This window comes from Ambystoma mexicanum, chromosome 3q (genome assembly GCF_040938575.1).
Source record: "Ambystoma mexicanum isolate Mex_15411 chromosome 3q, UKY_AmexF1_1, whole genome shotgun sequence".
Classification (NCBI taxonomy): domain Eukaryota; kingdom Metazoa; phylum Chordata; class Amphibia; order Caudata; family Ambystomatidae; genus Ambystoma; species Ambystoma mexicanum.
This window is the reverse complement of record NC_090926.1, coordinates 69,160,292-69,174,406: the sequence shown is the minus strand read 5'-3', so window position 1 is coordinate 69,174,406 and position 14,115 is coordinate 69,160,292. Positions and strand designations below refer to the sequence as shown.

Genomic DNA, 14,115 nt, shown 5'->3' with positions numbered 1-14,115 from the left:
GAGACAAAAGGAACATCATTAGCAGCAGCATCTTACCTGCAGTCTTCATCTTTAAACACTCGTAGCTACTGAGAATAGCTTCCTCGAATCTGCACGCCTCCCGGACAGAACGACCTGAAAGAGGAAGATAGAGGCAACATTAAAGAAAGCAGTAGAGACATTTACATATTACAAACTGCTCAAAAGGCTTACCTGGCTGGTCGCCTCTCGACTGGCACCACTCCGGACATTCCACTCGCGCTGAAGAACACCGCAACCTACAAGGAAGGAAAACACAGGTTAGCAAAGGCAAGACTTCGCAGTGCTGCGCATAGCGCTTACTTACCGCATCATAGCGCTCTTAATGAGCCATCATTTACCAGCGGGGCTCAACCAAGCCAGTTCGCCGCGCTCAAGCTCTGCATACCTAATGGTGAAAAAAGAGACATTTTAAACAAAGAAAGGCATGCAGGATAGCAACAAAACTAAAAAAAAGCAATAAGACCTACCTGAACAATATCAAACGGGCCGGCGTCAGTGAAGTAACTGGACCGCACTCGCCCATGAAAGACAACGCGCCCCTGCAAAGAAGGCAGGACGGAGAGCACGCCTAATTCTACCACAAGGCAGAACCTTCCCCGCAGACCACATCAGGGCAAAGCTGAGAAGCATACCAGCGAGTAACCCGGTTGGGTGGCGTCCCTGTGGATACCAGGTGAGCGTGACAGAAAACAACAAAAACAGTGATAACAGGTGTTACTGAAAGGTATTTATGTCTTCTTCTCTGAACTGCTGCTTGCCAGAACAGAAACATTACTTACTATCAAGCATGTTGTCCTCAATCTAGGTCACCATCATCCTATATCTACGCTGAGGGCTTGTATTCCCTAGCTACGTCCTTTCACGTTGTCCTTGCATCACAAATACTGTTCATCATACTCATATGGGGGAAATGTTTTCCGAAGGTAACAAACGGTTGGTTTCTGGGAGAGATTGCTATCTGGGCATGAAGTCTGCTTGAAAACAGACATTTTGAAGGTGCTGAAAGAACTAGGCCTTTTTATATAGTTCAAACGTCAATTCTTGTATATGTTTTAACTTCATCTCTTTGGTACTTTATTTATCTTTTTATTTTAGTCTGTACATTGCTTGACAAATGAAGGTGGCAAACATCTTGGTCTTTAACCTCTGTTTAACGGATGTACATTATAATAACATATCCCAAAAGACCGAATAACAAAATCAAGGAGCCCACTAGCCTGCATTTTGGAATTCTGTCTTTTGGGATTTTGCCCGTTTCTTGATGATAAATAGTTGATAGAGGATTGTACTCGTTTTAATTCTATGTAACAATGAGTTAATATGTGTGTGTAGTGTGTGCATTACAAACCATGACCACATATTTATCTCTTTACAATATAGTATTTGCACATTAATCCATTATTTATCTGCTTGCATCCTAAACACAGTAGGAAAGAAACCACAATGGTTTGTGTTTCATATATAAAATATGTGATGGTTATGTTAATGGTAACACAAGTAACAAATATGCAGCTATGACTCTTAGTCTATGAACATTCCTTCCCCTCAGAAATGAATATGTCAAAGATGTAGCATACACAATTAAGTATGGGCTCTATTATGAAGTATGGTGCCAGTGGCCTGATTTCACCATCATAAACAATAAACTGTCTTGCTCTCCTTTCTTTTTTCAGTCCTATTTTACTTTTGATGATATGGTAATTACTTGATTCCTGACTCTTATTGGTCTGTGCAGTTTTACTTACAGCTCAACAGTTGCGTAGTTATTAAGACTGTTGTGTACCAGTTCTAAATACTGTTTTAAAAAAGTAAAGTAATGTGTTGGTCAATGTGACAGTGTCAGTTAGACTAGTCTGTGACAGTATATATATGAACTCACCGAAAGGCTTTCTCTTGAAACTACAAAAGGTTCATAATGCAGCACCTGACTAGTTCATCCTTTAAAAAGGAGGTACCACATGCACTCCACGCACCACTTATGCAGTTCCTTATTCCTTCCTTGAGAATGGTAACCTCTCAGCACTTAACCCAGGGCCTTGGACTGGGCGCACATGTCCCCCACCCCCCTCCTTTTCATTCCATGTCTGCCACTTACGTTATCTAGAATGTATTTGGCCTGGTCTGCCAGATTTTGTACGGTAGTTTATTTTTCTGTATATCCTTTCCTACTCCCACCCTACTCCTCTTTATCGCGTTACCTCCTGTCACGCACTGCACTATTTGAAGCGTCGTTAGCAGAGTACGGCAGCTAAGGATTGTATGTTCTTTTCCTTCTCCTCCCCCTTCGCTCCTTCCATTTTGACTTACACCTGCACTTGTAGTAAGGCCAGCAGGCCAATTTGCTAGTCATTTTTGCAAGATCATTCGGAAACTTCAAGGCCTAAGAATGACTCTGTATTCCCCTGTTCCCTTCCCACCTTGAAGCGCTTTGAAGGACTTCAACTGTGTATAAGTGCTTTATAAATATACAATTACAATTACACATTTCATGACCATTAATGTCTTGTACTGGCTCCAAATACTATATTTTATTACGGTATATTCATGATGAGGTGCTTCCAGATGTAACCATTGTTGGCCTGCATATCCAAAGGACAAGAAAGGTGCGTGAAGCACAGAGAATTGAAAACCCCTCACTACTACGACCCGGGGGATAGTAGAGGTTGACCGATTGTCTTCACATCCAACTTAAAAACACCATATACATATCACCAGAATACACATAGCAACGAAACTCATTGGAGCTAGAAGGCAGTTAGAACAATCCTAATAAGGAAAATATATATACCTTACTTTATTAATACATATTAAAAACAATATATATTCATACAGCAGTGCATCACGAAAAACACAAAAGACATCTGTCTATACAAAAGGACATACAATAGAGAAAGTGGAGATTTTATCAGGCCTACTTTCACAATGGAAAAATTCGACTATAGCGGTTATGTTTAAACGCAGTTAGAGAAAAAGAGTGTCGACATGTTTCGGCCAGAGATCAGATTGGACACGTTCTCAGGTGTCCATTCAGGAATAAGTAAAATGGCCATCTTCAGGACAACAAATTTCTTTATGATGAGGCTGATGTGTAGTTTAGATGAGACATCATGGATCTAAAAAGATGTATGCATAATTAATTAGTTGGACAAGATGCATGGTTTTTAAAGATTGCAATTGCCTTCTGTTGATATTGTTCAAATGGTTTGCAATGTATAAAAAAGTTTAGAAATCGACAATACATATAATCTACGGCCTACGCAAGGTAAAACTGGTGTGGTACACTTAAGAGATAAGGCAACTTTAAACATACAAATAAATCGTAGTTGAGTGACAGAAAATTCGGAGCAATCTCTTACTTAATTCCACTGGGTCGGGTGTGCTGGAGTAGATGCAAAAATTCATCCGTCTCAGAATTATTTTACATACGTCTGGCAGCACACTGGCGGCACATATTGTAGAATCTATGGCAATGTTCACCACGTCCTATTTATGAAACATATTAAATTATGTTCACACATTTTATTAAATATCAAATATTTATGATCATTTAATGTAGGAAAGGATCCATATATTTACACATATATATAGCATAATCTATTGATGTTATGAATTTTTTTAAAAAATATATCAAATTGGGGCATAGCAGCCGAGCTATTTGTGTTCTAAACTGTGCTAAAAAGGACTTACAGTTGGTTAAATCACCAGCGCCCTTTCCACTATATTTTAATACTGCGTCTTTTGATTCTACAAAGAAACTGCATAGGTGGATCAAGAATGAATGACTGCAACAAAAGTTGGAGGTATAAACCCCTCTGTAGATGGAAACAGAACGGGGGCAACCAGATAAGTTACTTGTACAACACACAAGAGAAACTGTGAAGAGAACATTTTTGTAAGATCAATTAACTCTTTTGTCAAGGACACCACACATATGATCAATATCCGCAAATCCGTTTAAGCATCACATCGTCAAATGGTTACTTTACATTGACAATGTTTTCCTTATTTGGAAAGGTGACACTACTCTTCTTCAATCCTTTCTTGAGTGGCTCAATAACCATAATCATCATATTGAGTTCACCATGTCTTATGATTTAAATTCTATTCCTTTCCTTGACCTTTCAATCTATAAAACGGCCACAGGTCTTTTGAAAACTAAGCTGTTTCGCAAACCAACTAATAAAAACACACTTTTGAGATTTAATAGCTTGCATCCTCGGAGCCTAGGTGAAAATCTACCAGTAGGTCAATTTCTCAGAGTAAGAAGAACTGCTCTGATGATAGTGACTTTATCCGAGAAGGAAAAGATCTCAAGCAGCGGCTTATTACCATGGGATACCCAAGAAAATGTATCAACAGAGCTTATAAAAGAGCGAAAACATACAAATAGAGATAGATGTCTCCACCCAGAGCCTACCATCTCAGAAGAAAGAATCACATGCGTAAGTATGTTCAGTCCTATTAGTAACGCCTTATGTAGAACAATAAAGAAACACTGGCATCTTCTAGCTACCGAAGATTTCTGTCCGATACAACCGAGGTTTGCATTTAAACGTCAAAGAAATATGAGGGACATGCTGGTCCATACTTATCCCAACGAACCGACTCCTTCGATTCAAACTACCCTCTGGAATCTTCCACCAGTTATTGGCCACTATAAATGTGGCCATTGTTCAGTATGTTCTTTGACAGACAATTGTAAGACGTTGGACCTTAATGGGAAAATATGGAACCTCAGGTTCTTTTCAAACTGCGCCTCTGAGTGGGTTATCTATGGCATAAACTGCCCCTGTAATTTACTCTATATAGGAAAAACTAGTAGAATGATAAGACAAAGAATCTGTGAACACAGATCTGTCTTAAAAATAAAACTGAAAAGAAACCCCTGGTAGCCCATTATACAACAGCCAACCATAAATATACAGAGCTATCATGGTTTGTCATCCAAAAAATTCCATCCTCACCGACAGGGGGATACAGAGAGGTGACACTAAGTCTGGCAGAACAAAGATGGATTTATAAACTTAATACGGTAAATCAAGGTTTAAATTCATCCATCGAATGGAATAGCCTCATATTCTAAACTGTTGTGACATCTAACAACCACTTTGATCTGGGGTTTTTCCATGTACCTTCCATCTTTGGCCGGATGGCTATAGTTATTGGCATGCCACCCCTGAAATAATGTGGCTTTTACTACCCTGAGGTATCTCCATTGAACCTCTTCCTCTCTCTCTTTCTCTCTCTCTCTCTCCCCCCTGTTTTACCGCGACTGCTCTCGATATGATAACAGTGCAGCATCTGCTCCCGTTATAAAAACAATGCAGAACTCGTTTACTGTGACTGGGAGTGTTTTCGGGCTTCCTAAATGTCTTTTTGGAGAAATGTTTTTTTGGAAAAACATTACTGTCTCAGTAACAGATTAGGCAACTGTGGGTGCCAAGCAACATCTTCCCTATATGGCCAATCAGCACTGTACTTGATATATATGCGGGACACTTTTAAGCCACACACCTTACCATACAAACAATGCAGAATTTTCACATCGTGAGTGCGCTGGTCTTTTTAACGGTATTTAATTTTCTTCTTGAATAAGAGTACTGTTCCAGCAATAGATCTAGCAACCGTGTGTGCCATGCAACATCCGTTTCGATGGGTAACTAGCACTGTGTTTGGCACATGTGTAGTATACCTTTAAGCCACACACTTCAGCAATTCAAAAATCATGTGACTTTGGTCACATGCTTTCAGTGCGGCGAATCCGACACTATGATCACGTCAGCATGCAGGTTCTTTTTAAACCGACTGGCTTGCGCTCGCTCCAGTTGGAGTTCAGCCAGCATCCGAAGCGGACGAGGAATCTCTGAGATCCAGGTAAGCATGTCCTGCCAGCTTTTGCTCATTAAGCGCCTCACTCGAGTTTGTCTTTCATACTTATATTGAGTTGACAGTTACTGTTGAAATCAGTCTATCATGCAGATTCCTCCAAATACTGCACGGATTTGTAAACCGTTTTTTTCTTTCACATTTGTTAGACTCCTACGGACGTCGCACATGTGCATCATTTTGGACACATGTACTAACAATTTGCCCAACATTTCTTTCGGAAGCTCAGACGCCCGGTTTTTCCAGTGTGATTAATACAAGAGGCTTTTTACCTTGCCGCCCACAGCAGATATATTTCGAGCTTTCTGAGGTAAATCACATAGTGCGCATTCATTATGCATTTTCTCTTCACAGTTTCTCTTGTGTGTTGTACAAGTAACTTATCTGGTTGCCCCCGTTCTGTTTCCATCTACAGAGGGGTTTATACCTCCAACTTTTGTTGCGGTCCTTCTTGATCCACCTATGCAGCTTCTTTGTAGAATCAAAAGAAGCAGTGTTAAAATATAGTGGAAAGGGCGCTGGTGATTTAACCAACTCTAAGTCCTTTTTAGCACAGTTTAGAACACAAATAGCTCGGCTGCTATGCCCCAATTTGATATTTTTTCTAAAAAAATGTGTAACATCAATAGATTATGCTATATATATGTGTAAATATATGGATCCTTTCTTACATTAAATGATCATAAATATTTGATATTTAATAAAATGTGTGAACATAATTTAATATGTTTCATAAATAGGAAGTGGTGAACTTTGCCATAGATTCTACGATTTCTGCCGCCATTGTGCCGCCAGACGTATGTAAAATAATTCTAAGACGGATGAATTTTTGCATCTACTCCAGCACACCCGACCCAGTGGAATTAAGTAAGAGATTGCTCCGAATTTTCTGTCACTCAACTAAGATTTATTTGTATGTTTAAAGTTGCCTCATCTCTTAAGTTTACAACACCAGTTTTACCTTGCGTAGGTCGTAGATTATATGTACTGTCGATTTTTAAACTTTTTTATACATTGCAAACCATTTGAACAATACCAATAGAAGGCAATTGCAAACTTTAAAAACCATGCATCCTGTCCAACTAATTAATTATACACACATCTTTTTAGATCCATGATGTCTCATCTAAACTACACATCAGCCTCATCATAAAGAAATTTGTTGTCCTGAAGATGGCCATTTTACTTATTCCTGAATGGACACCTGAGAACGTGTCCAATCTGATCTCTGGCCGAAACATGTCGACACTCTTTTTCTCTAACTGCGTTTAAACATAACCGCTATAGTCAAATTTTTCCATTGTGAAAGTAGGCCTGATAAAATCTCCACTTTCTCTATTGTATGTCCTTTTGTATAGACAGATGTCTTTTGTGTTTTTCGTGATGCACTGCTGTATGAATATATATTGTTTTTAATATTTATTAATGAAGTAAGGTATATATATTTTCCTTATTTGGATTGTTCTAACTGCCTTCTAGCTCCAATGAGTTTCATTGCTATGTGTATTCTGGTGATATGTATATGGTGTTTCTAAGTTGTATGTGAAGACAATTGGTCAACCTCTACTATCCCCTGGTTCGTAGTAGTGAGGGGTTTTCAATTCTCTGTGCTTCACGCACCTTCCTTGTCCCTTGATAAACGTCCCTTTTTGAGAATTGTTTCCCCGAAATCAAAAACTTTGGGATTTTGCCCTATATTTGTATATTCTGCATATCCAAAGGACACGTTTCATAATTATATTCTAACCTAGAATGCAAGATTAACAAGACATAGGGCCTCATTACAAGTCTGGCAATCCGGAAATAAGGGTGGCGGCAGCAACGTACCGGCACCCTTTCCAGACCACCAGACTATGAGAATGCCTGCCGGGGCCGGTTCTCCCGGCAGGTCTGACATGCTGGGAGCACCGGCCCCTCCAGGCAGAGTTTTCACAGAAGCACCAGCACCTCTGGACTCCACAGGAATGAGGACTTACAGTTCCCGCCACCTGACATCCCAGGCCGCCGGGAATTGTAATATCCCAGTAGCACCAGGATATCAGGCGGTGGTACGGCTGTTAAGGGGTTGCCAGAAACCTGCCGCCTAACGACAGGTTTTCTGGCAACCCCGTAATGAGGCCCATACTCTGCTCCAAGAAGAGTACAACCCAGGGGTGAAAAGACATGCATAAATATATTTCTCTAAACCTGCAATAACATCCTTTTTACTCTAAGAATTATTCAGAATATCTGGAAGTTCCCAACTTCCTTGCCTCCTTCAAAACACATTCTCTTTTCTTATGTCTCTGTTCCCTCAAACATGTTCCGTGTATTATGTGACTTGCTGGTATTCTTCTTTAACATCTGGAAGCTTAGATTCTAGCCAGGGCTCCAGATGAGATTTTTTGGAAAGGAGTATTTTACTCCCTATTTTTTAAATTTGGAAGTTAAATGATTTTTTCCGGCAGTTACAAAGTAAGTATTTTATGAGAGAATGCAAACGTGTTTTTGTATACACATTTCTTTGCACCAAGTTTATTCATGAACATTTTATTTTATTGTTTTTTTTATAACGCCCCTAATACCATACCTGAGTCTGGTTTCTAAGCAAAGATCCCGGATTCGAACCTATGTTGCTCTGCATGCTCTTACTTCCAACACAAGCACGTTGTCCCTGTGCGATCCTCTGTTCATAAAAAGATCAAATGTTTACTTCTTCAGATCAGGCAATAAAAATGTTTTCGTTTCCAATAACACTGCGTGTACTGCTGCTCTAATAGAGCTGTGTGGTAGAAAGTAGGGGCACAGGATCTTATGTATCTGTTTCCTATTTTTTGTTAGGAATATTTCACTCCTGATTTTTATTTCTTGCATGTATTTACCTTTTCTTACCTCCTGCCCTAATGGACACATTGTAAGCATGCATTACTATTTACATGGCAGAGACACCTACTGAGAACACTGAAATGTGTGTTGTAGTCATATCAATTCGCAATCATAACATTATGCCAGATCTCAGACATAGTATGCAAACCTTATTATGTAGCATTTTACAGGAGAAAAATATGTAATCAAATACATTTTAATCCAACAGGTGATGGAATCATGAATAGAATCGAGAAAGATGTTCTAGAATTTATGAAAACAACAGCAACATCTTCTGGTAACGAGAAGGCACACCTGAGCTCTGAGGACGGCATGCACACTGAATTTTTGCTACAGCCAGAGAGATTATATGAAATGAAAACAGAGGAATCGTATCAGTGCGAAAATGGTTTTGATCAAGTAATTCCCAAAGTAGAGAATATTGATAAATATAATGAAAATGAGAGTAATAATATTTTCAAAAACCTACCCATTTTGCAGATGCTAAACTTGAGAGAAAGACCTTTTCATTGTGCTAAATGCGAGAAACGTTTCAGTTTGAAGGAATATCTAATTAGACACGAGAAAACTCATACAGGAGTAAAACCATATCAGTGTTGTGAATGTGCAAAAAACTTCTTTCGAAAGGTTGATCTTACAAATCATCAAAGGACACATACAGGGGAAAGACCATTTCAGTGCGGTGAGTGTGGAAAAAGTTTTATTCAGAAGGGCAATCTCATTACCCATCAGAGCACTCATACAGGAAAGAGACTTTTTAAATGTGCTAAATGTGACAAAAGCTTCAGTTTGAAGACATACCTCATTAGACATTGGCGAACACATACACGGGAGCGACCTTTTCAATGTTCTGATTGTGAGAAAAGCTTCAGCTTAAAGGAATATCTCATTAGACATCAGAAAACACACCTGGGAGTGAAACCTTTTCAATGTAATATATGTGAAAAAAAATTCCTTCAAAAGGCAGGTCTTATCAGTCATCAAAGAACACATACAGGAGAACGACCTTATCAATGCAGCCAGTGTAGAAAAAGTTTCTTTCAGAAGGGAAATCTTATCACTCATCAGCGAATTCATACTGGAAAGAGACTTTTTAAGTGTACCAAATGTGAGAAAAGCTTCAGTTTGAAGACATATCTCATTAGACACTGGCGTACACATACAGGAGAGCGCCCTTTCCATTGTACTCAATGTGAGAAAAGATTCAGTCTGAAGGAATATCTCATTAGACACCAGAGAACCCATCTGGGACTGAAGCCTTTTCAATGTAGTAAATGTGAAAAAAAATTCACCCAAAAGGTAGATCTGAAAAATCATCAAAAAACACATCTTGGAGAGAAACCTTTTCAGTGTACTGAATGTGGGAAAAGCTTTGCTCAAAAGAGGAATCTCATTGCTCATCGGACAACTCATTCTGGTAAGAGACTTTTCCCATGTACCGAATGCCCCAAAAGCTTTAGTTTGAAGGAATATCTGATTAGGCACCAGAGGACACACATGGGAGTGAAACCTTTTCAATGTACTGATTGCGAAAAAACCTTCAATCGAAAGATCGACCTTGTAATTCATCAAAGAACACATACAGGAGAAAGACCTTACCAATGCAGTGACTGTGGCAAGAGCTTCAATCAGAAGGGAAATCTCATCACGCATCAGAGATCTCACACTGGAGAGAGACCCTATCAGTGCACTAAATGTATTAAAAGTTTCACGTGGAAGGGGAATCTCATTGCTCATCAACGGACCCATACTGGAGATAGACCATTTCAATGTACTGCATGTAAAAAAAGCTTTAGTTTAAAGACATATCTCATTAGGCATTGGCGAACACACACAGGAGAGCGGCCTTTTCAATGTACTGAATGTGACAAAAGCTTCAGTTTGAAGGAATACCTTATTAGGCACCAGCGAACCCATATGGAAGTAAAACCCTTTCAATGTAGTGAATGTGGTAAGAGCTTTGTTCAGAAAGCAAACCTGATTACCCACCAGAGAACACACACAGGAAAGAGGCTCTTTAAATGTACTGAATGTACGAAAAGTTTCAGTTTAAAGGAATATCTCATTAGGCACCAGAGGACCCACATGGGTATAAAACCATACAAATGTACTGATTGTGAAAAAAGCTTCATTCGAAAGGTAGATCTTATTACTCATCAAAGGAAACATACAGGTGAAAGACCATACCAGTGCAGTGAATGTAGAAAAACCTTCTTTCACAAGGGGAATCTTACAGCCCATCAACGAACACATACTGGAAAGAGAATATTTAAATGTGTCAAATGCGATAAGAACTTCAGCTTGAAGGCGTACCTGATCAGACACTGGCGAACACATACAGGAGAACGGCCGTATCAGTGCACTCAGTGTGAGAAAAGCTTCAGTTTGAAAGAATATCTCATTAGACACCAAAGAACACATCTGGGTGTCAAACCCTATCATTGTGATGAATGTGGAAAAAACTTCTCTCAAAAAGTAGACCTTGCGAATCATCGTAGAACGCATACAGGAGAAAGACCTTATCAGTGTAAGGAATGTGGGAAAAGCTTCATTCAAAAGGGAAATCTCATTTCCCACCAGCGAGCCCATAGTGGTGAAAGGCCATATCATTGTACAAAATGTAGGAAAAGCTTTATTTGGAAGGGCAATCTGATTACTCATCTAAGAACTCATACAGGAGAGAGACCATTTCAGTGTACAGAATGCGATAAAAGCTTTAGTCTGAAAGAATATCTCATAAGACATCGCAAAACTCATGTAGGAATGAAAACATGTATAGGTGCTGAATATGCACAACCACAATTCAAAATGGAGGCCTTATAATCTTGAAATAATACATATAGGATATGGGAAAAATATGGCACAGAAAAGGCAGTGCTTGTGCAGTTCGAGTATGTGACCTAGACATTACACGCTTGGCACAAATTGGTGTTTGGCTGCTTGAATGGCAAACTTTATCCTGGTACATTGTAACAAAGGAACAAGATACTCTAGTCATTGAATGTTTGCAAAATGAAACCCAACTTAATCCAAGGTAGAGGTACTAACCCTGCGCAAAAACATACCAGTGTACTAAATGTGGAACCCTTTATTCAGATGAGAAATATTATAAATCATAAAAAACATGCCACTCTATGTATGATGCCCCATATCGATCATAGGAAAACGTCATCAAGATGAATCAATTATAAAGCCTTCAGGAATGAAAACTGTTCCATGGACGAAATAAAAAAATAATTATCATTCTTCTAACTGCAAGTGACAACATTCACCTAGCATGCTTTTTAACGCCTTGGGTCTGGAAAGAATTCCTTTTATTGCATGTATGTTAAAATGTAATTTCACTTGGAGGCGCTTATTAGAAGTCATTTGGAAAAATCCTTCCTTTACATTGCAAAATATATGCTATTGGCAGTTTAAGAATTACCATTGCCTACGTTGACACTGATTTGAGATTCCTTGTATGATGTATGGGAAAAAATGCACAACCTGAAAGCTGTAAACAGAAGCAAAGGAGTTAACCATTAAATCAATCCTCAGTGATCAGCTCTTACACACGCGTGGCTCAACAAAGGAAAATTGAACTAAAAGGATGAGAGGATAATGAATGTCTAGGTGTGTAAATTACATACTCATCGTTTACATTATGTTTGGCACCAACACAAAAACATAAACATGCAGTGATGTCATCATGCAGTGTCTTCATGATAGTCGGATTGTGCCCAAACCATGTACAGAAATATCTGTGCTTTTACATGAGATGTTATGTAAAGACCGTAATAATTCAGATCTGGAGAGGTGACATAAACCTGGAATCAAATAGTTAAGGAAAACCAAGATAGTATGACCTCTTGGAATATCCAAATACCACCCATGAATAAAGTAGGTGTTATGTAAGTGGATACAGTAACAGAAAAATCTAATAAACATAAATGTGTCTACAATGAAAACAACTTCTCCTTTCATCACAAAGCGAAACTGGGCACATCACCAGAGTCAATGAGAGGCATGTCCAGCATTAAAGACACGCTACAAAATAGAAACAGTCAGCCGAGTGGATGGGATGAGTATGACATGAGGGGTCAAGGAGTAACACACCAAAACAAGTTGATTTAAAATCTATTTTAAGACAGAGTTTTTTATATCTGAAGTAGTCTATTCAGGATAGTTATATATATTGATAAGTGCCACAGACTGCTAAATGGAATATGTGCTTCTTAGGAATTACTTTCTTTCTAAATGGTTGTCTACTTTATTTTTTTTATATTGATAAATGCATGCAATATATTTTAATTAAATATCTACACAAAACGGAAACATAGTACCTTCTGAATTAAGTAAAAGCAATGTTTTGTCACAATGTTTTGATGAGCACTTGCCATTATTCGAGAGAATAATAACGCAGAACATCATCCACGCACTCTCTGTGCAAGACTCCAATGTATTATTTTCATTGTATGTACACAACAAAAACCTTAATGGAAGACACTAACTCAGAGTTAGAGCCTGCAACTCCAAGACCATTTATTGTGAAAATATCATCTGATCCATCAACAAACACTGCGAAAGCAGTTGATACAAAACCACACATTGTAATAAAATAGAAAATGCAAGACTGTAGAGTGATTTTGGTTCTCTTTGAATTTTAAATCTTATGCATGAAGAGAGCAACCATTACATGACATCAGGGGACATACTGCCTCTTTTTAAATGGGGCAGTGTGTTAAATGGAATCGGAATAGTTAGGTGTAATGCTTTTAATGCACAGAACTGCAATAAGATTACTGCCGTACTGACCTCATCCGTCACGTCCGGGCATTTTGTTTAATGGCTGCATGAGATTTTCATGTTGACGTAAAATGAATGGATTCCTATGGAACATGCCTCGGTTCTGCACCTGGGGAAAAAGAAGCAGATTCCATAGGAATCCATTAGTAAACGCTACCTGCATAGTTTATTTGTAGGCAGTGTTTACTTTGTTTTATGAGATGAAGTGAGGCAAACTCCCTTTTGCTCGTTCATTTTCCCCTCCTCCTCATGAAGCCTTATAACTGCATGCAGGGTACTCCACAACAAGTAGGTGCTAACGATACATGTACAACTTGTGTAAAATGACGATGATAGTTATAAAATGTAAAAATGCACAATCTAAGCACAACAATACCACCTTTTGAATAATACTCAATGTGAATTTCTCAGCACACCAGATTTGTATTATACTGTGCACAGTATGCACATAACTGCCTCAAAGTGCGGTTGAGTACTTGCTCCCTGCAATATGGTTACATGATGCTGTTACAGGTCTTTAAGCAACCGGTTCTTTTTCTGCCTGCTTGTAGGTTA

The 14,115-nt window shown here is 38.8% G+C and overlaps 1 protein-coding gene across 1 annotated transcript in view; it reads left to right on the top strand.

Annotated features, from left to right (window-relative positions):
- The window catches only part of LOC138582136 (zinc finger protein 585A-like), a 293,496-nt gene extending 280,104 nt beyond the window's left edge, over positions 1-13,392 (top strand). Inside the window, exon 12 of the mRNA XM_069653148.1 lies at positions 8,981-13,392. Coding sequence (XP_069509249.1) covers positions 8,981-11,595 — 2,615 coding nt within the window. The 3' untranslated portion in view covers positions 11,596-13,392. The remainder of the gene's footprint in view (positions 1-8,980) is intronic.
- The last annotated feature ends 723 nt before the right edge of the window (positions 13,393-14,115 follow it).